Source organism: Panulirus ornatus, chromosome 37, assembly GCF_036320965.1.
Source record: "Panulirus ornatus isolate Po-2019 chromosome 37, ASM3632096v1, whole genome shotgun sequence".
Taxonomy (NCBI): domain Eukaryota; kingdom Metazoa; phylum Arthropoda; class Malacostraca; order Decapoda; family Palinuridae; genus Panulirus; species Panulirus ornatus.
In genome coordinates, this window is record NC_092260.1 from 4,181,428 (window position 1) to 4,208,241 (window position 26,814).

The 26,814-nt window shown below is 40.1% G+C and overlaps 1 protein-coding gene across 33 annotated transcripts in view; it reads left to right on the forward strand.

Moving 5' to 3' along the window:
* The window catches only part of Ndae1 (Na[+]-driven anion exchanger 1), a 680,061-nt gene that overhangs the window by 319,828 nt on the left and 333,419 nt on the right, over nucleotides 1-26,814 (forward strand). For all 33 annotated transcript variants that reach the window (XM_071683718.1, XM_071683724.1, XM_071683696.1 and 30 more), the window contains 3 exons: nucleotides 2,827-2,983; nucleotides 13,620-13,738; nucleotides 23,050-23,228. In XM_071683718.1, the coding sequence (XP_071539819.1) occupies nucleotides 2,827-2,983; nucleotides 13,620-13,738; nucleotides 23,050-23,228 (455 nt within the window). The remainder of the gene's footprint in view (nucleotides 1-2,826; nucleotides 2,984-13,619; nucleotides 13,739-23,049; nucleotides 23,229-26,814) is intronic.

The following is a 26,814-nucleotide window of genomic DNA, read 5'->3' on the forward strand; positions in this document are numbered from 1 at the left end:
GTGAGTGTGTGGTATGCAGGAAGTGGGCAGGTGAGAAAGGGTAGTGAGTGGTAGGATGACAGAGTTAAGCTCTTAGTGAAAGGGAAAAGATAGTTGTATGGATGTTATTGCGATTGGATTTCATAAGAAAGGGGGTGACTGTATTGTTGACTGGTTGGTAAGGTTATTTGATATATGTATGACTCATGGTGAGGTGCCTGAGGATTGGCAGAATGCTTGCATAGTGCCATTGTACAAAGGCAAAGGGGATAAAAGTGAGTGCTCAAATTACAGAGGTAAAGTTTTGAGTATTCCTGGGAAATTATATGGGAGGGTTTTGTTGGAGGGGAAGGATGTACAGAGCAACAATTGGGGAAAGCGTGTGGTTTCAGAAGTGGAGAGGGTGGTGGTCAGGTGTTTGCTTTGAAAAAGTTTGTGAGAAATACTTAGAAAAGCAAATGGATTTGTATGTAGCATTTATGGATCTGGAGAAGGCACATGTATATACATACACGTCCACACACAGCACATATACATATCTATACATCTCAACGTATACATATATATACACACACAGACATATACATATGTACACATGTACATAATTCATACTGTCTGCCCTTATTCATTCCCGTTGCCACCATGCCACACATGAAATGAAAACACCCTTCCCCCGCATATGCATGAGGTAGCACTAGGAAAAGACAACAAAGGCCACATTCGTTCACGCCCAGTCTCTAGCTGTCATGTATAATGCACCGAAACCACAGCTCCCTTTCCACATCCAGGCCTCAAAGAACTTTCCATGGTTTACCCCAGATGCTTCACATGCCCTGGTTCAATCCATTGACAGCACGTCGACCCCAGTATACCACATCGTTCCAATTCACTCTATTCCTTGCACGCCTTTCACCCTCCTGCATGCTCAGGCCCCAATCACTCAAAATCTTTTTCACTCCATCTTTCCACCTCCAATTTGGTCTCCCACTTCTCGTTCCCTCCACCTCTGACACATATATCCTCTTGGTCAATCTTTCCTCACTCATTCTCTCCATGTGGCCAAGCCATTTCAAAACATCCTCTTCTGCTCTCTCAACCACACTCTTTTTATTACCACACATCTCTCTTACCCTATTATTACTTACTCGATCAAACCACCTCACACCACATATTGTCCTCAAACATCTCATTCCCAGCACATCCAACCTCCTCCGCACACCTTTATCTATAGCCCACACCTTGCAACTATATAACATTGTTGGAACCAATATTCCTTCAAACGTATCCATTTTTGCTTTCCAAGATAACGATCTCGACTTCCACACATTTTTCAATGCTCCCAGTATTTTCGCCTTCTCCCCCACCCTATGGTTCACTTCCACTTCCGTGGTTTCATCCACTGCCAAATCCACTCCCAGATATCTAAAACACTTCACTTCCTCCAGTTTTTCTCCATTAAAAATTACCTCCCAAATGACATGTCCCTCAACCCTACTGTACCTAATAACCTTGCTCTTATTCACATTTACTCTCAGGTTTCTTCTTTCACACACTTTACCAAACTCAGTCACCAGCTTCTGCAGTTTCTCACCCGAATCAGCCACCAGTGCTGTATTATCAGCGAACAACAACTGAATCACTTCCTAAGCTCTCTCATCCACAACAGGCTGCATACTTGCCCCTCTTTCCAAAACTCTTGCATTCACCTCCCTAACAACCCCATCCATAAACAAAATAAACAACCATGGAGACCCATGCCGCAAACCAACATTCACTGAGACCCAATCACTTTCCTCTCTTCCCACACGTACACATGCCTTACATCCTCAATAAAAACTTTTCACTGCTTCATACAACTTACCTCCCACACCATATATTCTTAATACCTTCCACAGAGCATTTCTATCAACTCTATCATATTCCTTCTCCAGATCCATAACTGCTACATACAAATCCATGTGCTTTTCTAAGTATTTCTCACATACATTCTTCAAAGCAAACACCTGATCCACACATCCTCTACCACTTCTGAAACCACACTGCTCTTCCCCAATCTAATGCTCTGTACATGCCATCACCCTCTCAATCAATACCCTCCCATATAATATCCCAGGAATACTCAACAATCTTATACCTTTGTAATTTGAGCACTCACTCTTATCCCCTTTGCCTTTGTACTTATCCTTATTATATGAATCATTTATGAATAAAATTCTTCCAGTTATGATAAAGTTTTGAAAGTCACACTGATGAACACCATATTTTCTAGGGTTATAATCAGTAGTTAATGAATTATTCTACTTGCAAAACTGTTACATGTCTTACTTCAGCAATATGTCTCAAATATTTTTTACCAATAATTTACTTTGGAGGACAAAGTCTAGAGGTTGTGCTGTAGCCATACATAGTTACTTAGTCATACATTATGTATAATTGTTTTATTTTTTCTTTATCCATAACAATGATAGACCTGTTCAGATGATTTTCATATTAGTGGATACATTTTCAGAATTTCTGTACTTTAGGAGGTCAAATTCTTTGTCAAAATTTCATAAGGTTCCTAATGTAGTGATAGTCTATGGCCACAGTCATCTGGTTCAGTGTTTTTATAGTACATTTAAACTGTAAGGAAGCGACCTTTTTTGTCACTCGACTGTACTCATGTTGAAATTAGCACATGAATGTTGCATGGGTTTTATTTCTTTTACACTAAAGAAAACTTTTTTTTTAATTGAAAAAATGTTGTTGACCATCATATTCACTTCATATGCTCACATTACTTAAATATTAAGGACTGAAAAAAAGTAAAAAATTCAATTGTTTTGATTATTGAAATGTTATTTGCAGGTCCGTCAGTTCATCAGTGACTTTGCAGTTATCATTGCCATTGTTGTTATGAGTGCTGTTGATTATGCTGTTGGTATTCATACTCCAAAACTGGATGTTCCAAGTCAGTTTAAACCTACTTGGGAAGGCCGTGGATGGGTTATCCCTCCCTTTAGTGGTAAGTTGGGAGTTATCCATTGTTCGCTTACATCACTGATTCATGTCAGATCATCATTTTGACAACTGAATATCAAGGTATGATTTTATTGTAATGTTGATATTACTTAGCCCCATCTGCTTTTGGAAGCACTTGCATGAGGGAAATAAGGTTTTTCTCTTTAAAAGATTAATGCCTCATCAAAAATACTTTGCTTTCAATTATAGTTTGCAATTTTTTTAGCTTTGAATTATAGTTTACATTTTTTCTAATTGTCTTAAAAGAGGGCAAATGAGAGTTGGGGTGAGAGAGTATCATTAAACTTCAGGGAGAATAAAAAGATGTTTTGGAAGGAGGTAAATAAAGTGCGTAAGACAAGGGAGCAAATGGGAACTTCAGTGAAGGGGGCTAATGGGGAGGTGATAACAAGTAGTGGTGATGTGAAAAGGAGATGGAGTGAGTATTTTGAAGGTTTGTTGAATGTGTTTGATGATAGAGTGGCAGATATAGGGTGTTTTGGTCGAGGTGGTGTGCAAAGTGAGTGGGTTTGGGAAAATGATTTGGTAAATAGAGAAGAGGTAGTAAAAGCTTTACGGAAGATGAAAGCCGGCAAGGCAGCAGGTTTGGATGGTATTGCAGTGGAATTTATTAAAAAAGGGGGTGACTGTATTGTTGACTGGTTGGTAAGGTTATTTAATGTATGTATGACTCATGGTGAGGTGCCTAAGGATTGGCGGAATGCTTGCATAGTGCCATTGTACAAAGGCAAAGTGGATAAAAGTGAGTGCTCAAATTACAGAGGTATAAGTTTGTTGAGTATCCCTGGTAAATTATATGGGAGGGTATTGATTGAGAGGGTGAAGGCATGTACAGAGCATCAGACTGGGGAAGAGCAGTGTGGTTTCAGAAGTGGTAGAGAGTGTGTGGATCAGGTGTTTGCTTTGAAGAATGTATGTGAGAAATACTTAGAAAAACAAATGGATTTGTATGTAGCATTTATGGATCTGGAGAAGGCATATGATAGAGTTGATAGAGATGCTCTGTGGAAGGTTTTAAGAATATATGGTGTGGGAGGCAAGTTGTTAGAAGCAGTGAAAAGTTTTTAGCGAGGATGTAAGGCATGTGTACGTGTAGGAAGAGAGGAAAGTGATTGGTTCTCAGTGAATGTAGGTTTGCGGCAGGGGTTTGTGATGTCTCCATGGTTGTTTAATTTGTTTATGGATGGGGTAGTTAGGGAGGTGAATGCAAGAGCTTTGGAAAGAGGGGCAAGTATGCAGTCTGTTGTGGATGAGAGAGCTTGGGAAGTGAGTCAGTTGTTGTTCGCTGATGATACAGCGCTGGTGGCTGATTCATGTAAGAAACTGCAGAAGCTGGCGACTGAGTTTGGTAAAGTGTGTGAAAGAAGAAAGTTAAGAGTAAATGTGAATAAGAGCAAGGTTATTAGGTACAGTAGGGTTGAGGGTCAAGTCAATTGGGAGGTAAGTTTGAATGGAGAAAAACTGGAGGAAGTAAAGTGTTTTAGATATCTGGGAGTGGATCTGGCAGCGGATGGAACCATGGAAGCGGAAGTGAATCATAGGGTGGGGGAGGGGGGCGAAAATTCTGGGAGCCTTGAAGAATGTTTGGAAGTCAAGAACATTATCTCAGAAAGCAAAAATGGGTATGTTTGAAGGAATAGTGGTTCCAACAATGTTGTATGGTTGCGAGGCATGGACTATGGATAGAGTTGTGTGCAGGATGTGCTGGAAATGAGATGTTTGAGGACAATATATGGTTTGAGGTGGTTTGATCGAGTAAGTAATGTTAAGAGAGATGTGTGGAAATAAAAAGAGTGTGGTTGAGAGAGCAAAAGAGGGTGTTTTGAAATGGTTTGGTCACATGGAGAGAATGAGTGAGGAAAGATTGACAAAGAGGTTATATGTGTCAGAGGTGGAGGGAACGAGGAGAAGTGGGAGACCAAATTGGAGGTGGAAAGATGGAGTGAAAAAGATTTTGAGTGATCAGGGCCTGAACATGCAGGAGGGTGAAAGGCGTGCAAGGAATAGAGTGAATTGGAACGATGTGGTATACCGGGGTCGACGTGCTGTCAATGGATTGAACCAGGGCATGTGAAGTGTCTGGGGTAAACCATGGAAAGTTGTGTGGGGCCTGGATGTGGAAAGGGAGCTATGGTTTCGGTGCATTATTACATGACAGCTAGAGAATGGATGTAAGCAGATGTGGCCTCTCTTCATGTGTTCTTGGCACTACCTCATCTATGAGGGAAGGAGTGATCTTGAGAAAGAATATACATTTTCATAATTGTTCGCTGTTTCTAGTCTTTGCAAGTTAGTGCCAGAAATAGGCAAATAATGACCTCACATGCTCTCATCTACTTTTTAGCTGTCATGTACAGTGCACAGAAACCACAGAAACAGAGCTCCCTGTCCACAACAAGGCCCTACAGATGTTTCCTTGGTTTTCCTGACTGCTTCATATAACCAGGCTCAGCCCACTGACAGCACATCACTCCAATTCACTTTATCCCATGCACACCTCCTTCCTTCCTGCATGTTCTGGCCAAAAAAAACTGAAAGCTTGTTTCATTTCATCCTTCCACTTCCTCCTCTGTTGTCCTTTTTCTTTGTTCCCTCCACAGCCAACATTTATATACCTTCTTAGCCATCCTCTCTATATTTCCAGACAAATTCAGCACACCCTCTTCACCTCTCATATGTATGATTTCTAATACCTCACCATCTTCTTATCTAAACTGTTCTCAAACATCTCATTCCCAGCACATCCAACCTCCTCCGCACACCTTTATCTATAGCCCACACCTTGCAACTATATAACATTGTTGGAACCAATATTCCTTCAAACGTATCCATTTTTGCTTTCCAAGATAACGATCTCGACTTCCACACATTTTTCAATGCTCCCAGTATTTTCGCCTTCTCCCCACCCTATGGTTCACTTCCACTTCCGTGGTTTCATCCACTGCCAAATCCACCCCCAGATATCTAAAAACACTTCACTTCCTCCAGTTTTTCTCCATTAAAAATTACCTCCCAAATGACATGTCCCTCAACCCTACTGTACCTAATAACCTTGCTCTTATTCACATTTACTCTCAGGTTTCTTCTTTCACACACTTTACCAAACTCAGTCACCAGCTTCTGCAGTTTCTCACCCGAATCAGCCACCAGTGCTGTATTATCAGCGAACAACAACTGAATCACTTCCTAAGCTCTCTCATCCACAACAGGCTGCATACTTGCCCCTCTTTCCAAAACTCTTGCATTCACCTCCCTAACAACCCATCCATAAACAAAATAAACAACCATGGAGACCCATGCCGCAAACCAACATTCACTGAGACCCAATCACTTTCCTCTCTTCCAACCTAATCAATGTATTGTTAGCTGGAACTCTCCAGCTGATAAATCTGTGGAGGGTGGATGTATTGGAAATGAAATGTGTGAGGACAATATGGGTTGTGAGGTTTGATTTAGTAAGTAATAAAAGGGTAAGAGTGAGGTGTGGTAATACAAAGAGTGTGGTTGAGAGAGCTGAAGGTTTTTTGAAATGGTTTGGACACATAGAGAGAATGAGTGAAGAGAAATTGACAAAGAGGATATATGAGGGAATTAGGAAAAGGGGTTGACCAAATTAGAGATGTAGTGAAAAAGATTTTGAGTGATTGAGACCTGAACATGCAGGAGGGTGAAAGGTATGCACAGGATAGAGTGAATTGGCACCACTTGGTATAGCTGTCAGTGGACTGAACCAGGACATGTGAAGTGGCTTGGAGAAGCCATGGAAAAGTCTGTGAGGCCTAGCTGTGGACAGAGTCTGTGTTTTCAATACATTACACATGACAGCTAGAGAATGGATGTAAGCAGATGTGGCCTCTCTTCATGTGTTCTTGGCACTACCTCATCTATGAGGGAAGGAGTGATCTTGAGAAAGAATATACATTTTCATAATTGTTCGCTGTTTCTAGTCTTTGCAAGTTAGTGCCAGAAATAGGCAAATAATGACCTCACATGCTCTCATCTACTTTTTAGCTGTCATGTACAGTGCACAGAAACCACAGAAACCAGAGCTCCCTGTCCACAACAAGGCCCTACAGATGTTTCCTTGGTTTTCCCTGACTGCTTCATATAACCAGGCTCAGCCCACTGACAGCACATCACTCCAATTCACTTTATCCCATGCACACCTCCTTCCTTCCTGCATGTTCTGGCCAAAAAAAACTGAAAGCTTGTTTCATTTCATCCTTCCACTTCCTCCTCTGTTGTCCTTTTTCTTTGTTCCCTCCACAGCCAACATTTATATACCTTCTTAGCCATCCTCTCTATATTTCCAGACAAATTCAGCACACCCTCTTCACCTCTCATATGTATGATTTCTAATACCTCACCATCTTCTTATCTAAACTGTTCTCAAACATCTCATTTCAACATATCCTCTCTCTTCTGTGCATTTTTGTACAAAGCTCAAGCTTTGCATCCATACATCACCATCGTGACAACTTTACCATCATCCATACCCATCTTTGCTTTAATATACAGTGACCTCTCCACACATTATGTAGTGTTCCCAGAACCTTCATCCCCTCATCCATCCTGTGGCTCACTTTATCTTCTATGGTTCCATTTGCTGCCATATGCACTCTGAGGTATCTGAAACACTTCTTCCAAGTTCTCTCCATTCAAACATTCACTCCAACTGACCTGTTTCTTTCCAGTGCTAAACCTAGTAACCTTGCTTTTATTCAGATTTACTCTCCACTCTCTTCTTTCGCACACTTAACCAAAGTCAGAAACCAACTTCTGGAGTTTCTCATTCAAATCTTCCACCAGTGCTGTGTCATCAGCAAACAGTAACTGATTCATCTTTCTGGTTACCTAACTCTGACATACTGCCACTATCCCCAAAACTCTCTCATTCACCTCCTTCACCACCCCATTTATAAACAGACCAAATAGCCATGGTAACATGGTACCACCCATCTTCCTCTTCCTACTCGCTTACATTCCTTACTATCTTGATAAAAACATTCCTTAATGGTTCTAACAGCTCTCTCCTAGAGCATATTTTCATAACACCTTCCAGAAAATATTTCTATTAGTCCTGTCAGTATGCTTTCTGTAGCTTTGCATAGTGGCATTATGATAATCATTGATGTTACGTGGTGCTACTGTGGTACGGGCTTAAAATTAGGAAAAGTTGGAATTTCAGTGCTGTAAGGGATGCTCTAGTTTTCTGGAGTATTCAAGTCTTACCGTGCCTTCTCATGGTGACCTTGTTATTATACCCATAGGGGTGGAAAAATGGGGTAGGCATTGCCCAACTCTATCAGGGCAATAATAGCAGTACTTTCTTCCTTAAATACTGACAAACATTTGAGGTATGCTGGGGTTTTTAGTTTTTCAGACAATTTGGGAGCCACACTGCCTCTGGGAAACACTGTGCTGGAGGTGCCCTCTGCCAGTAACCTGTCAAGGGTGAGGCACAAAAGGCTAAGAAGCAGCACTGAAGTCTTCCACTTATGCTGAGGAGTAAAAGAGATGAGTGATTGAGGATGATGGTGTTGAATGTGAATTAGATGGCTGGGGAAAATAAGATGAGGAAGCTTGTACAGAAATATAAAGATTATATCTTGGATGTGCTAGGGACTTCAGAAATCCCCATCCTTGGGCTAGATGTATGGAGTGAAAATGGAAATGGTGAAAGCAATTTATGGAAGAGCATGGAAGAAAGTGTTATGGATGAGGATTAATGAAAGTTATTGGGAGAGAGGAAAGAGGGATGTGCAGTGTGGGTGAAAGGAAAGATTGAAATTGTGAAATTGTGCATGAGTGTATGTACATGTGCCTGTGAATATGAAGACTGTCTGAGGTAAGGATGAAAAGAAACATTTCTGGAGAAATTTGAATGACTATAAATGGTTTTGATGTGAAGAGAAAGGTGGTTGTTATGGGTAATATGAATGCAAAGGTGGGATATGATGAATGAATCAAGAACAGTAGTGTGGGTGAAAGGAAAGATTGAAATTGTGAAGTATGCATAGATATGTGTACATGTGATTGTGAATATGAAGACTGTCCAAGGTAAGGAAGAAAAAAATCATTTCTGGAGAAATTTGGATTACTGTATAAATGATTTTGAAATGGAGAGAAAGGTGGTTGTAATGGGTAATGTGAATGTGGGATGTGATTAAATTGGTGAGATACTTGGTAAATAGGGATTGCCTGGAGTAAATGAGAATGGAAGTTATCTTGTGGATGTCAGAGTTCAGATGGGTTTACTCCTTGCAAACACCTTTTTTCAAACAAGATGATCCACAGTTATACATGGATGAAAAATGACTGAAGAGAAAAGGAAAAACTTTGACTATGTGGGAGTTTTTCCTATGTGGGAGTGGCTGAAAGATTGAAGAAGGCCATGCTAGAGGCTAGAGTTTTGAGAGGATTCTTTGGAGACTTTGACCATTTTGCAGTTCTTGTGGGGATGAGGATCAGGGAGAAGTGGAGGTATGGTGTAAGAAAAAAATGGAGAGGTAAAAGTATTAGCGAGATGAATCAGAATGAATGTAAGGAGGAGTATGAAAGGAAGGTGACGTAAATTGTAGATAGAAGTGCAGGAAATGTAGGGATACAGTCATGTATGAATAAGGTGTTTGAAATGTTTAAAGAAACTCTGTTAAAGTTTTTGATATTAATTGTTGGATTCGAGGTTATGAGGTATGAAAATGAAAAGGGAAATGTATGGTGGATGGATGAGATTAGAAATGCTGTGGAAGAGAAAAAAAAGACATGCTAGATTGCTCAAAAGGAATGTACCAGTGGAAGTTTAGTAAAGGAGGAGGGAAGACCATAAGATGTGTAAGTGCAGTGTTAAGAGGCTAATAAGGAAAGCAAAGAAAGAGTAGACAAAGATTATGTAAGAAAGTTAGAGTGAAAAGTTTAGGGAAAATAAGTTGTACTGGAAGGAGGAGAAAAGGAAAGAGGTGGGTGTTAGAGTGTAAATGTTAATGTTAGAAGTAAAGAAGGGGAGATGCCAAATCCAAAGGAGTGAAAGGAAGATGGAAAGAGTATTTTGAATAACGGATGAATGTAGGAAAGATGAGGCAGCAGGTGTTACATGCATGGGGATGGAAGATGGAAGGAAGAGGATACAAGTGCAAGCGCCTGTAGCAACAAGGGAGGTAAAGAAGGTGATAATGAAGCTGAAGGAAGGAAAGGCATCTGGATTGGATGGGATTTCAGCTAAAATACTGAATTATGAAGGAGAAAGTGTGATGGACTGGATACATTTGATATATAATTTAGCATGGAAACAGAAGGTTGTGTCTGAGAATTGGATGAAAGCTATTATTGTTCCTTTATTCATTGGAAAAGGTGCTAAGAATGTATGTAATACTTACAGGGGAATAAGTCTGTCAAGTAAACCAGGAAAAGTGTATGCAAGAGTGTTGATTGATAGAGTGATGAAAGTGACTGAGTGCAGTAAGTGAGGAGCAAGGAGGTTTTAGGAAAGGTTGATGTGTGGATCAGATTTTTATGGTGAAAATGACCATGGAAAAGTATCTGCCAGAAGTTAAGATGTTGTATACAGCTTTTATGGGTCTGTAGAAAGCATATGACAGAGTTGAGTGGAATGCATTATGGGATATACTAAGGATGTATAGTGTATTAGGACAGCTGTTAGTTGGTGTGAAAGCTTTCTTTTATTGTAGCAAATCATGTGTGAATGAGGTGTTTGAATGTTTAGAGAAAGGCTGTTAACGATTGTAGAATTAGTAGTTGGACATGAGGTGTTGAGATATAAGAATAAAAAGGAAAATGCACAGTGGACAGAAGAGATTAGAAATGCTATGGAAGTGAAAAAAATGCATATGGTAGGTGGCTCAAATGTAAAGTACCAATGGAAGCTCAGCAAAGGAGGGAAGAATGTAAGATGTGTAAGCAGAATATTGAGAAGCTAATTGAGAAAAACAAAGAAAGAGTAGATGAAGATTTTGGAAAAATGTTGAGTTGAAAGTTTATGGAAAATAAGAAACTATACTGGAAGGAGATGAAAGAGGAAAGAGGTGGATGAAAGAGTGGAAATGTTCATGTGAAAAGTAAGGAAGGGGAGTTGTCAAATCAAAAGGAGGGAAAGGAAGATGGAGAGAGTATTTTGAAGAACTGATGAATTTGGGAGATGGTGAGGCAGCATTTGCTACATACATGGTTATGGAGGATGGAAGGAAGAGGACACAAGTGCAAGGGCAAAAAGGGAAGTAAATAAGACAGTAATGAGGCTGAAGGTAGGAAAGGCACCTGGAGTGGATAGGAGTATGGCCGAAATGATGAAGTATAGAATAGAAAGTTCAATACTATAGATGCATTTGATATGAAATTTAGCATGGAAACAGAAGGTTGTGCCTAAGGATTGGGTGAAAGCTGTTGTTGTTCCTTTATCCCATGGAAAAAGGGCCTAAAGATGTATGAAGCAATTATAAGAATAAATCTGTTAAGTATAGCAGGTAAGATTTTTGCAAGAATGTTTATTGATAGAGCGATAGAGTTTAGATAGTCAAAGGAAGATATAAAATTTATAGAATTAGGAGAGCAATAGGCAAAACAGAGGAAAAGTGTGATAGTAAGGAGACAGGCCTTAAGCCGCATAATATCAGAGTTTAGGGGCTCAAGGTCCTTGAGGCATGCATCAGGTTTGTTGAAGTGAACATAAACACCACCTTTGAACTGGAATTGTGAGTGTAGATTGATAGTTAGATATGAAAGAGGGACTAATGAGAACATCAATAGACAACTGTGTCTCAGAGATAAGTAAGTTATTGGGAGAGGTACTAGACAGATCTGTTTTCCCTTTTAGAAAGTTAAAATACAAGGAGGGAAGGGTTTATAGCCCCCCCGTTCCCGCCCCCTTTAGTCACCTTCTATGACACGCAGGGAATACATGGGAAGTATTCTTTCTTTCCGTATAAGGCATGTGTTTGAGTAGGAAGAGAGGAAAGTGATTGGTTCCCAATGAATGTCGGTTTGCGGCAGGGGTGCGTGATGTCTCCATGGTTGTTTAATTTGTGTATGGATGGGGTGGTATGGGAGGTGAATGTAAGAGTTTTGGAGAGAGGGGCAAGTATGCAATCTGTTGTGGATGAGGGCTTGGGAAGTGAGTCAGTTGTTGTTTGCTGATGATACAGTGCTGGTAGCTGATTCGGGTGAGAAACTGCAGAAGTTGGTGACTGAGTTTGGTAAAGTGTGTGAAGGAAGAAAGCTGAGAGTAAATGTGAATAAGAGCAAGGTTATTAGGTACAGTAGGTTTAGAAACATATTAATCAGGAGGTAAGTTTGAATGGAGAAAAACTGGAGGAAATGAAGTGTTTTAGATATCTGGGAGTGGATTTTAGCGACAGATGGAACCATGGAAGTGGAAGTGAGTCATAGGGTGGGGGAGGGGGCGAAGGTTTTGGGAGCATTAAAGAATGTGTGAAAGGTGAGAACGTTATATCAGAGAGCAAAAATGGATATGTTTGAAGGAATAGTAGTTCCACCAATGTTATATGGTTGCGAGGCATGGGCTATAGATAGGGTTGTGCGGATGAGGGTGGATGTGTTGGAAATTAAATGTTTGAGGACAATATGTGTTGTGAGGTGGTTTGATCGAGTAAGTAATGAAAGGGTAAGAGAAATGTGTGGAAATAAAGAGAGTGTGGTTGAAAGAGCAAAAGAAGGTGTGTTGAAATGGTTCGATCACATGGAAAGAATGAGTGAGGAAAGATTGACAAAGAGGATATATGTGTAAGAGGTGGAGGGAACAAGGAGAAGCAGGAGACCAAATTGGAGGTGGAAGGATGGAGTGAAAATGATTTTGAGTGATCGGGGGCTGAACATACAGGAGGGTAAAAGGTGTGCAAGGAATAGAGTGAATTGGAATGATGGGATATACCAGAGTCAACTTGCTATCAATGGATTGAACCAGGGCATGTGAAGCATCTGGGGTAAACCATGAAAAGTTTTGTGGGGCCTGGATGTGGAAAGGGAGCCATGTGTTTCAGTGCATTGCACATGACAGCAAGAGAATGAGTGTGAACAAATGTGGCCTTTTTTGTCTTTTCCTAGTGCTACTTTGTAAGGGAGATGCTAGTTCATGTGTGGCTGGGTGATGACGAAATGGATGAAGGCAGCAATTATGAATATGTACATGTGTATATATGTATATGTCTGTGTATGTATATGTATACGACCAAAGTGCATAGTAACGCATTTACGTGGGCATTTATGTATATACATGTGCATATGGGTGGGTTGGGCAATCAAGTATAATAAATAATAGATAAATATAACTAGACAGATGGTGTTTGACTGAGGAGAGGTTATTAGATAAACCATGAATGTTGGTGTAGTGAGTAGAAAAAGAGGAAGGTCTAACAGTGAGGGAAAGGTCATGGGAGGGACTGGTACTACTACTGCTAGAGCCCTCTCTCTCATTGGTAGTAGAGTCAGGCAGAAACCTGGAGATTCTTAGCACCCCATGATGCCAGGAACTAGGGACCATAGACATGTCCTTTATCAGGCTATCAGATTCAGAACTGTTATTGTTATTAGATATCAAAATCATAGATTATTGAAAGATCAAAATTAACAAATGACTTTCTTTCCAGGTAACCCATGGTGGTCATCTCTTGTTGCATTGGTTCCTGCATTGCTGGCTTGCATTCTTTTGTTCATGGACCAGCAGATTACAGCTGTTATTGTTAACAGGAAGGAGCACAAGCTCAAGGTCATTATTATTTCAAGTTTTGTTATATAATGATATTTGCAAAAGAGACGAACAGATGCAGTGAATGAATTTGGGTCAGATGAGGAAGTAAAGTGAATGGCTTTTATTGTGTGCTGTAGTGACTATTTTGTTTGGAAGGTATGTATGAAGTTGTTAATTTCTTTTGATGAATCAGCCTATTATGTGAACTGAATGATTATGAAGTAATGTAGCACTGATGAAGACTTTACTTGCTATAATGTAGTTTCCATCTTGTCACTCCATTGCACTTGTCATTATGGAGCACCTGTAAAGGATTCTTAGTCTCTTTTCTTGCACGAAATATATACCTTCTCTTAATTCAAGCCTTGATATGAAGAACCTGCAAATGAAAAAGCAACAGCTTGGTTTAGATTATCAGTGGAAAAACATGATTTCCTTCTTTTGTGTTCTGTCTTGTGAGCATGAGAGATTCTTTTGGATATTCTCTGGGAAAACCAGGGTTAGAATCTTCCAACCTTCATTGTTTCCAGTGAGAATACACTGGAATTACAACCTTTTGCTATCCATTCAGCCAATTTCACCAGCTAACACATTTTTCTCACCAGCACTACACTTAAGGACCACATGGAGCTCATTACGCAAAAAACCTCTAACCACTTGTACATCTTGATATCACTCCATAAAGCCCACCCAGTCTGCACAGCCACAAGAAAAATAATGCACAAAATACAGAAAGGCACACTGACCAGCTTTCACTTAGTACATAGAAAAAAGGCTCCAAAACTTTGGTATGAATGATTTCTCATTACTAGATTACACAGTCTCACACTCCATCACCATCTCCAACCAGACTAGCAAAAGCATATGCCATGTACACAGAGATTTTTTTTTATACTTGATCACCATTTCCTACATTAGTGAGGTAGTGATAGTGATAGGAACAGACAAACAAACACCTCATCTGCTCTCATTCATTCTCTAGCTGTCATATGTAATACATTACACACAAAAAGAAATTCAACCCAAATTTCTCCCCACAAGTTACCTCATAAAGCAAAGAAACTAGCTCAGACACAACCACTCTCCATTAGTAGAAATCACAGAACGAATTGAAACACTGAAAAACACCATTCCTAACCTAATCAGTGAAAGACAGATGGAAAATTGGCATTTCTCAACACGGTCAGTCACAGACCTGCAGCAACCAACTTTGGCTCACATTAAAAAAAATCTACTTTTATTGCAGCCGTCCACTCCCCAATTCATGAAGCACCCCTGACCCATTCCAAAGAAATCCCTTCTCCCAAAGAATGCACAAACATGCTTATGAGACACTGCTCAAAAATCAGCCACAAACCACTCTCACCACTGAACAGAAAAATCTTGAAAAATGTAAACAAAATCCATCCAGAAATAACTGCCTGTCCACATTTCACTCCCATTGATACAAGCAATGCAACTAAAATCATAAAGAGCTCTCATCCAACAGACCTTGTCAAATCAAACTTCCACATAAAATGTTATGGCCTACTTGCCATCCAAGCACTTAGAAATATCACTTCTATCCTCAGTATCCAAACTCTGAAAAAATAATCTACAACAGAGTCAAAGAAAACATCCCACTAACCCAATTAGAATGGCTTTAGACCCAAACTCTTTACTTCCACACTACACACTGAGCTCATCATACAACAAACCTAGATGGATTCGATCAACCACAGCCCCCTCCCATAGAGACATGGTGGCAGTAGACATCAAAGCATTTCACACTGTCCTAACACAAAAGATAATTGACATCACCCTCCACACCATTGCCAAAAAGTGGCTGGCCAATTTCATAGCTGGCTGACATGCCAGTCACTCACAATGGCCTTAACTTTCTCCAACTCTCTTGATTTTCTTCCTACATGACCTTGTAAATTCATGTGCAGATGTATATTAGTGGAAACTTCCCTATCCCACAAAAAAAGAGGTCACTTTGATTAATATATCATGCCTCAGTAACCTTGGCTAAGTTTTAGAGTTAAGTTCAGTTTTCTGCTGCTATTAGATGTATGTAACTTCATATGCCAAGTGTTTCAGCATTCCACTAAGAATAGAACACACTGACCCACATTTCACACCACAGTGATCTGGAAGAAAACAAAGAATGTTGATTTCATCAAGATCACTGATGCGCTACATTATTTTTAGGCAATATAAATTTTTTTCATTTTCATGCTACAATTCATTGGAGTGGATTTCATAAAAAGATTAGCATTACTGTCTTATTTAGAACAAGAAAGGTTCCTATTGAATCTGAGTTGAAAAGGTCAAAGGGCAAGATTACTGTTATACTTCAAGATGATTTTATTTCAGCATAGTAGCTTTATTTGCTGCTGGATTTCCTTGTGATATTTCATGTGTGTTTCCTTTCGGACAAGGAAGCACCTTTTGATTTTAAGGTCAAATGTTACTGCCACACTTGTACATTGTTTAGTCCCTCTAAATAACTATTTCTATGGGATGGCTTTCTTCAACATATGCCACTTGCCACACTTAGGGCATGGCAGGTCTCTGTTGATTTTGAAGTCACTTTTACAACCATCTGTGCTGCTATCTCTGCAATCCACTCTTCCTCTGCCACCACCTCTGCCACCCCTTTGTCTACCAATATTTCCATATCCTTGCCACCACCTTATGCACTGACTCTGCCATCAGTTTTATCACCCCATTTGCCACCAACACTACCATCACCTCAGCCACATCCTCTACAGCCATCCCTGCCTCCACCTTTGCCATCACCTCTACCACTTCCACTGCCTCTTTCATCATCTTTGTTGTCCCCTCTGCCACTACCATGACCACCACTTCCACTTTTTTTCCTAGCTCTGCCAACCCTTTGCCACCTTTTCTAGAATCACCTCTGCCACCCTCTTTTCCACCATCACTACCATCATCTCTTCAGCCACCAGTGCTACTTCTCTACCCTCTCTGCCACCACCACCACTATCATTACATGTAACCATGCCTTCTACCAATGCTGTCATCTCTTCCACTGTCTCTACCATCACATCTAGAACCGTATTTGTTGTCGTATATATCATTCCTTCTTGCATTTTTACTGCCACCACCTCCACAACCATCTTTGCCATTCTCTCTGCCACCAATTCATACATTATTTCTGCCATCCTCTTTTTACCATTTCTACTACCACTTATACTTCAGTTACCAGCTGTCCAACCACCTTTGCCAAACCTCTGTCACCCCCTTTACAACTACCAATAACACCACCTCTCTCAACACCTCTGCTACCACTTGTCCATCCCCTTTGCCTCTACTTCCATCAGTACTGGCACCACTTGTACAACCACCACAATCACTTCTTTTGCCAGCAGGTTTGCCCACCTTTTCCACCACCTCTGCCATTCTGTTTGCCACCACCTCTGCAACCCCCTTTGCACTCCCCACTACTTCTACCAATACCTCTCTGCTTCTTCACCATATCTGCCACTCCCTTTGCCACCACCTCCACAACACCTGTACTACCACCTTTCTCATCCTCTATGCCACCACCATCATCCCTGCCATTCCCTTTGCCACCACCTCCACAACCACCTGTGCCATCCCCTTTGCCACCACCTTTGCCACTACCACCACCCCTGCTATCTCCTCTTCCACGATCTCTCCCACATCCTTTGCCACTGCCTCTGCAACCATTGATACAACCACCTTTCATCCCCTCTGCCACCACAGCTACTACCACCCATGTTTTCTGTGATGCCATATCATAACTACCACCTCTACAGCCACCTGTGTCATCACCAGCACTTCTATAACCATCTGTGCCACCATTACTACCACCATCTCTGCCACCCCCTTTGCCACAGTTCCTATTAGAACCACCAACTCTACCATTCCCTCTGTCATCACTACTACCCCACCTCACCGCCAATGTCTTCATGATCATTCATTTTGATACTTAATCCCAAGCATTCTTGTCTTATCTCATGACACCTCTTATAATCTTTATGTGGATTCTTTAGTTTCTGTACTTCCATGTCTAATTGTTTTAATTTTTTATCCCAGTTTTTAAGTATTTCAACCATCATCTCCAAACTTTTGCTCCTTGATGAGACACTCATTTTTTATCCCTTCCTCTTGCTATCTCTTTGTGGATAGAGTTACAACTGCCTGGTCTTGATTGTCTCTCTTATTTGAGTCCATTTCTGACTTATGTCAAACTGTAAAAGAGAGAAACATTGAACAAATTTAGTTAGATGACTTTAACTTGACTACCTTTAAAGGTGTGCTGTCTGGACTAAATTGAACTGATTACCCTGCTTTCCTTTATTGTTTTATTTTTCCTTGGTTTAGACAGTGCTAAAGGTCATCAATTGGTCCCCCATAATAGTAACAGTACTAATGATATAGTTTGTTGGCATAGAGATATGATTTATTCAAGAAATATTTTTTGATAATCAGTTTTCAGTGTTGGCTTTTGATTGTGAATATCTTACCTTCTATTTTTTTTATTCACATTGACACTCCTCTGCATTAAATTTTTGACCCACATGGTCACTCTCACTATGTAAATCACTCTCAATATCTGTTGCTTGAATATCCTTCAAATGGACAGTGTTTTAAAATTTTGCTTTGCTGAGGTCACCAACACTGTCACAAAACTCCTTCATCTTTACACAGTCAGACTTGATATCCAGAAGTTATCCCAATCAGGGATCCTTTCACATGCCTTCCCTCCTGCTTTGTCTATAATAGTCCTGCTTAATAGCAGACCCACCAAAATTTTCATAGAACTCTCTAGACTCGGTGAACTGAGTCTAAGGGGCACCGTCTAAGGAGCACCTCTCAGCACCTCTGCATGTATGTTGGACTTTACCTGCATGTGTTTACACTCTAAAGGAAAAGTCACTTTCAGTGTTTCTTCATCACTATTTATAGACAAAAAGAAGTAAGGCAAGTAAAGGCTTGTGATGAAACTTCTCACTCCAAAAGAGTCCATTATTTTCCATTTCCTGAGTGAAGTTAGCTTCGAAGCTGTAGGAACCCCATTAAAGGGGTCTTGAGGATTTATAATTAAAAGAATATATTGGTGAAGGCCTCAACATCTCAACGTAAGTAGGTTTCTGTGACCTGTGTATCAAACCTCAGGGGCAAAGTTCTAAATAAGAGTTATCTGTATTTTTTGTATGGTCTTTCTGTCAGATTACATTCATAGCCAGCATGCCTTTGATTAGGAGTTGTTGTACACCTGATGTGTTTTGTGATAAATGAAAAAACTTTCATTTATTTGTGTCAAAGAACAGTTGATTTCTCCAGAAAATTTCAATTCTAGCAAGGATATTCAATGTATGTATGGATCATTTTGAAGTTCCCAAGGATTAGTGGAATGCATGTATAGTGCCATAGTACAAAGGCAAAGGGGATAAAGGTGAGTGTTAAGACTACAGTGGCATAGGATTGATGAGTATTCCTGGTAAATTATATAGGAGGGTATTGAATGAGAGGGTGAAGGCATGTACAGAGCATCAGATTGGGGAAGAGCAGTATGGTTTCAGAAATGGTAGAGGATGTGTGGATCAGGTGTTTGCTTTGAAGAATGTATGTGAGGAATACTTAGAAAAACATATATCCTGACACATATATTCTCTTGGTCAATCTTTCCACACTCATTCTCCCCATGTGACCAAACCCTTTCAAAACACCCTCTTCTGCTCTCTCAACCACACTCTTTTTATTACCACACATGTCTCTTACCCTATTATTACTTACTCGATCAAACCACCTCGCACCACATATTGTCCTCAAACATCTCATTTCCAGCACATCCACCCTCCTCCAAACAACTCTATCTACAGCCCAAGCCTTGCAACCATATAACATTGTTGGAACTACTATTCCTTTAAACATACCCATTTTTGCTTTCCGAGATAATGTTCTCGACTTCCACACATTTTTCAACGCTCCCAGAACTTTCGCCCCCTCCCCCACCCTATGCTTCACTTCTGCTTCCATGGTTCCATCCACTGCCAAATCCACTCCCAGATATCTAAAACACTTCACTTCCTCCAGTTTTCTCCAAACTTACCTTCCAATTGACTTGTCCCTCAACCCTACTGTACCTGATAACCTTGCTCTTATTCACATTTCCTCTCAGCTTTCTTCTTTCACACTCTTTACCAAACTCAGTCACCAACTTCTGCAGTTTCTCACATGAATCAGCCACCAGCGCTGTATCATCAGCGAACAACAACTGACTCACTTCCCAAGCTCTCTCATCCACAACAGACTGCATACTTGCCCCTCTTTCCAAAACTCTTGCATTCACCTCCCTAACAACCCCATCCATAAACAAATTAAACAACCATGAGAACATCACGCACCCCTACCGCAAACCAACATTCACTGAGAACCAATCACTTTCCTCTCTTCCTACACGTACACATGCTTTACATCCTCGATAAAAAGTTTTCACTGCTTCTAAGAACTTGCCTCCCACACCATATATTCTTAGTACCTTCCACAGAGCATCTCTATCAACTCTATATGCCTTCTCCAGATCCATAAATGCTACATACAAATCCATTTGCTTTTCTAACTATTTCTCACATACATTCTTCAAAGCAAACACCTGATCCACACATCCTCTACCACTTCTGAAACCACACTGCTCTTCCCCAGTCTGATGCTCTGTACATGCCTTCACCCCCTCAATCAATAGCCTCCCATATAATTTCCCAGGAATACTCAACAAACTTATACCTCTGTAATTTGAGCACTCACTTTTATCCCCTTTGCCTTTGTACAATGGCACTATGCAAGCATTCCGCCAATCCTCAGGCACCTCATCATGAGTCATACCTACATTAAATAACCTTACCAACTGGTCAACAATACAGTCACCCCCTCTTTTAATGAATTCCACTGCAATACCATCCAAACCTGCTGCCTTGCTGGGTTTCATCTTCCACAAAGCTTTTACTACCTCTTCTCTGTTTACCAAATCATTATCCCTAACCCTCTCACTTTGCACACCACCTCGACCAAAACACTCTATATCTGCCACTCTGTCATCAAACACATTCAGCAAACCTTCAAAATACTCACTCCATCTCCTTCTCACATCACCACTACTTGTTATCACCTCCCCATTAGCCCCCTTCACTGAAGTTCCCATCTGTTCCCTTGTCTTACACACTTTATTTACCTCCTTTCAAAACATCTTTTTATTCTCCCTAAAATTTAATGATACACTCTCACCCCAACTCTCATTTGCCCTCTTTTTCACCTCTTGCACCTTTCTCTTGGCCTCCTGCCTTTTTCTTTTATACAACTCCCATTCATTTGCATTATTTCCCTGCAAAAATCGTCCAAATGCCTCTCTCTTCTCTTTCACTGATAATCTTACTTCTTCATCCCACCACTCATTACCCTTTCTAATCTGCCCACCTCCCACGCTTCTCTTGCCACAAGCCATCACTGCTTCCCTAAATACATTCCATTCCTCCTCCACTCCCCTTACATCCTTTGCTCTCACTTTTTTCCATTTTGTTCTCAGTCTCGCCTGGTACTTCCTCACACAAGTGTACTTTCCAAGCTCACTTACTCTCACCACTCTCTTCACCCCTACATTCTCTCTTCTTTTCTGAAAACCTCTACAAATCTTCACCTTTGCCTCCGCAAGATAATGATCAGACATCCCTCCAGTTGCGCCTCTCAGCACATTAACATTCAAAGTCCCTTTCACGCACCTATCAATTAACACGTATTCCAATAATGCTCTCTGGCTATCTCTCCTACTTACATACGTATACTTATGTATATCTCTCTTTTTAAACCAGGTATTCCCAATCACCACTCCTTTTTCAGTGCATAAATCTACAAGCTCTTCACCATTTCCATTTACAACACTGAACACCCCATGTACACCAATTATTCCCTCAACTGCCACATTACTCACCTTTGCATTCAAATCACCCATCACTATAACCCGGTCTCGTGCATCAAAACTACTAACACTCTCACTCAGCTGCTCTAAAAACACTTGCCTCTAACAATCTTTCTTCTCATGTCCAGTGTGAATGAATGTGGCCTTTGTTGTCTTTTCCTAGCGCTACCTCGCGCACGTGCGAGGGAAGGGAGTTGTTATTTCATGTGTGGTGGGGTAGCGACGGGAATGAATAAGGGCAGACAGTATGAATTATGTACATGTGTATATATGTATATGTCTGTTTATGTATACATTGAGATGTATAGGTATGTATATTTGCGTGTGTGGATGTGTATGTATATACATGTGTATGTGGGTGGGTTGAGCCATTCTTTCGTCTGTTTCCTTGCGCTACCTCGCTAATGCGGGAGACAGCGACAAAGCAAAATAGATAATAAATAAATAAATAAATTTATATACATTTATTTCATCCCTGGGGATAGTGGAGAAAGAATTCTTCCCACGTATTCCCTGCGTGATGTAGAAGGCGACTTAAAGAGGAGAGAGCAGAGGGCTGGAAATCCTCCACTCCCGTTTTTAAATTTTCAAAAAGAAGGAACAGAGAAGGGATCCAAGTGAGGATATTCTCTGTAAGGCTAATGCTTGAAATAGTGAATATGCATGAAAAAAACAATATATATACAATTATATAGATTGCTGGATAGATAGAAAGATACAGGTTGAACCTCTCTAATCCAGCACTCTGTAGTCCCACAACTCCCATGTTCTAGTGTGTTTTGAATCTGTCACTATTAGTTATTAGTTTGTGAATCTGCCACCAGGTGCAGAAGATGGTGCTAGTGCTAATGTGTATGCAAATCATTATGTGCTTGAAAAGGTGGAGTTACTGATTAGATAAAGGAACTTCTGTAAAGACTTTGTTTGATTACTATTAGATCGGATCATTAACTGTGTATGACTTGGGGGTTAATTTTTGTTTTCTGGCATTTTCTGTGGTCTGGCAATGGCCAGTTCCCAAGGTTGCCAGATTAAAGGGGTACAACCTGTAGATAGATGGATTTTTTTTATGTATATTTGCTATTTCCTGCTTTAGCGAGGTAGCATCAAGAACAGAGAACCGAGCTTTTGAAAGGAAATCCTCATGTAGCCCCCTTCTCTATTCCTTCTTGTGGAAAAGTAAAAACTGGAGGGGAGGATTTCCAGCCCATGCTCCCTCCCATTTTATTCACCTTCTATGACACAAGGGAATACATGGGAAGCATTCTTTCTCCCCTATCCCCGGGATAAAATATATAGATCGAAAGATAGATATAGATAAAGAAAAATGTACATATAAAGAATATATTTGTATATATTTGTATATCTTCTCTTTTTGCAGAAAGGGGGTGGCTACCATCTTGACCTGTTTGTCCTGGCTATCCTCATAATAGTTAACTCTGTAATGGGCCTACCATGGTTTGTGGCAGCCACTGTGCTATCCATTAATCATGTGAATTCTCTCAAATTAGAATCTGAGTGTGCTGCACCCGGAGAGAAACCTCAGTTCCTTGGAGTAAGGTAAGTGTATCACTTTTTGCACATGTATTGATTGAAGTTAGGGATAATGTAATGTGCATATGATATAATGGTAATTGGTATTTGATATAATAATCAGTAGTGAATAACAAAGCATTGATGTAAAGGGGAGAAATTTTAAGCAATTGATTTAAGCATGATGATATGATTAGCAAGGATGATGTAATGAAATTAAAGGTTTCAATGTTGAAAAGTGGACAGTAGAAACTGAGAAGGAGGGTTAGGAACTCCTCTGTTTCAGCAGATGGTAGAGAGCAGCTCTAATAGTTCATTCATTCTATGAGTACTTCAACTTTTACAAATAAATTAAAGACCAGCAAGATGACCTGGTCTTTCCAGTGACATGCCACTATTCTCAGATGTAGAGGTTATGAATAACTATATCATTCAGTGTGAAATAAGTGAAAGGCAATGTGATACAGTGGATATATGTTATAAATTAAGAGAAGAAATTTTAGGTTGACAGTGTACTGTGGGCTTGAAGGATTGGGCAGTGATAGAATTCAAGACATGGGGCACCGCAAGTGTGGAACTCCCAGTACTGTGCAAATGGGGAAGAGAATGTGGTTGCACACTCCCAATGAAAGAAGGCCTCGGTGGACTTTTTTTTTTTTACCTAGCACAAAATAGCCTACAGGTCTCTTTTTGAAAGGACTTTGGAGTCATTATTATGCCTAACCTGTCACCAGAACTCCACATCAAAAAACATTTTAGATTGTTGAACTTTCTGCTGGCAAATATGAGAATTGCATTTAAGTATTTGGGCAAGGAAATGTTTGTTATTCACAACACAGATCAAAACTGAATTATGTTTTGATAAGGTTTTCATAGGTTTATTTGACTTCTAGAAGTTTGTGTACTAGAATTAGCATCCAAATAAGGTTAAGAACATGGAATGATTTTCATGTATTTTGTTTTCCACTTAAATCATTGAATAGCAGTGGTGCAATTTGGCAGATGCTTAAGTGACTAGTAGTGCATGATGGGATTGATGGTAATTTTTGTAATGTCCATATTTGGTACCTACTTACTTGGCAGATGATCTTAATTACGGTACTGATGATTGTATGAAATATTAGAGTCAATTTGTGAATATGATAACATTATAAGTCTAGGAGAATGCTGAAATAAGTTTATTTGCTGACATAATTACCCATTGCAATTTCTACACTACAAAAATAATGATACAGTTTATGATGTGAGTTTTTGAAATAGACATATCGCTTTTCCAAAAAACTGAATCTCCAGAGACCTCCAATCCCAGACATTTTGAATCTTTGATACTCAAGTATGGTTAATTGTGAAAATGAAAAAGGGTATGGGAAAAATATTCTGATAACCAGATGGAAACATAATTGGAAGTATTTGTTAAATAATTCCATATCTGCTTACGGATAAATGAATGATATGCAATATAGCCTTTTAAGTTTTGCCTCAGTGAAATGGCTTTAGTAGTCATACAGTAGAACTTTATAATAACAAAATAATTTAGCCAAAGTGATGTCTATTTTGAGAGGATTTTGTTATCAAGAAGGATTGGCTTATCAAACAGAACCTTTGATCATGGACTATCATGTGACATGCAATAGGTGGGAGGTGGTCAGATTAGAAAGGATAGAGAGTGGTGGGATGAAGAAGTAAAGTTGCTAGTGAAACAGAAAACAGAGGCATTTAGGTGTTACTTATAAGGAAGGAGTGCAGATGATTCAAGGATGTATATGAGAAAGTGACCGGAGCTCAAGAGGAAGGGGCAGGGGTTGATAAAGAGGGCAAATGAGAGTTGGTGTGTGTGAACATCAGTAAACTTTAGGGAGAATAAGATTTTTGGAAGAAAGTTACAAATGTACAAAAAATAAGAACACAAATAGGAAGATCATTGAAGGGGGCAAAAGAGGAAATGGTAACAGGTACTGATGAAGTGAGGAGTTGGAGTGAGTATCTTGAAGGACCATTGGATTGTTTGAGGATAGAGTTGCAGATGTAGGATGTTTAGGTTAGAATGGTATGCAACGTGAGAGTCATGGGGAGTGGCTTGTTGAAGAGAGAAGAGGTGGTGAAAGCCTTGTGAAAGATGAAAGGTAACGAGGCAGCTGGAATGAATGGTATTGCAGTTTAATTTATTTTTTGATTGGTTGGTAAGGATTTTCATTGTATGTATAGATCATGGTGAGGTGCCTAGGGATTTGCAGAATGCATGTATTGTGCCATTGTGTAAAGGCAGGGGGATAAAGGAGAGTGTTCAAAGTACAGAGGTATATGTTTGTTGAGTGTGCCTGATTAGTTGAATGGGTGGATATTAATTGAGAGGGTGAAGGAATGTACAGAGCATCAGACTGGGGAAGAGTAGTGTGGTTTCAGAAGTGGTAGAGGATATGTGGATCAGGTGTTTGCTTTGAAGAATGTGTGAGAAATACTTAGAGAAACAGATGGATTTGTATGTGGCATTTATGGATTTGGAGATAGCACATGATGGTGTTGATAGTGATGCTTATGGAAGGTCTTAGAATGTATGGTGTAGGAGGTAAACTGTTAGAAGCTGTTAAAAGTCTTCATGTAGAGTGTAAGGCAAGCATATGAGTAAGAAGAGAGGAGATTTAATGGTTCTATGGCTCCAAGTAAAGGTTAGTCTGCAGAAGGGGTGTGTGATGTCACCATAGTTATTTGATTTGTTTATAGATGGAGTGGTGAGGGAGGTAAATACAGGAGTCATGGAGAAAGGGTTGAATATGCAGTCTGTGTGGGATGAGAGGGCTCGGGAAGTGAGTCTTTGATTGTTATCTGATGATACATCACTAATGGTAGATTTGAGTGAGAAACTTCTGAACCTGGTGACTGAGTTTGGAAGAGTTTATGAAAGGAAGTAGGTGAGAGTAAATGCAAATGAAAGCAATGTTAATAGGTTTAGTAGGGTTCAGGGACAGATTAGATTTGAGTCTGAATGTAGAAAACATGGGGGAAGTGAAGTGCTTTAGGTAACTGGGCATGAACATGGCATGAATGGCACCATGGAAGCAGAAGTGAGTCATAGCGTGGTTGATTGGACAACGGTTCTGGGAGTGCTGAAGAATGTGTGGAAAGAGAAAACGTTATCTGGGAGCAAAAATGGGTATGTTTGAAGGAATGGTAGTCCCAGCAATATTACATGAATGCAAGGCATGGGCTGTAGATAAGGCTGAGCAGAGAATGGTGCATGTTGGAAAATAATGTTTAAGAACAGTATGTGGTGTGAGGTGGTTTGATCAAGTATAATGAATGGGTAAGAGAAAGGTGTGGTGACAAAAAATGTGTGGTTGAGAAAGTAGAAGGTGCACTGAAGTGATTTAGGCATAGGAAGAGAATGAATGAGGAAAGGTTGACGGAGAGGATATATGTGTCAGAAGTGGAAGGAATAATGAGAACTGGGAGACTAGATAGGAGATGGAGGGCTGGAGTGAAAAAGATTTTGAGCAATAGAGACCTGAAAATGCAGGAGGATGATAGGCATGCAAGGGATAGAATAAAGTAGAACCACATTATGCTAGGGTCAACATGCTGTCAGTGGATTGAACCAGGGCATGTGAAGAATCCA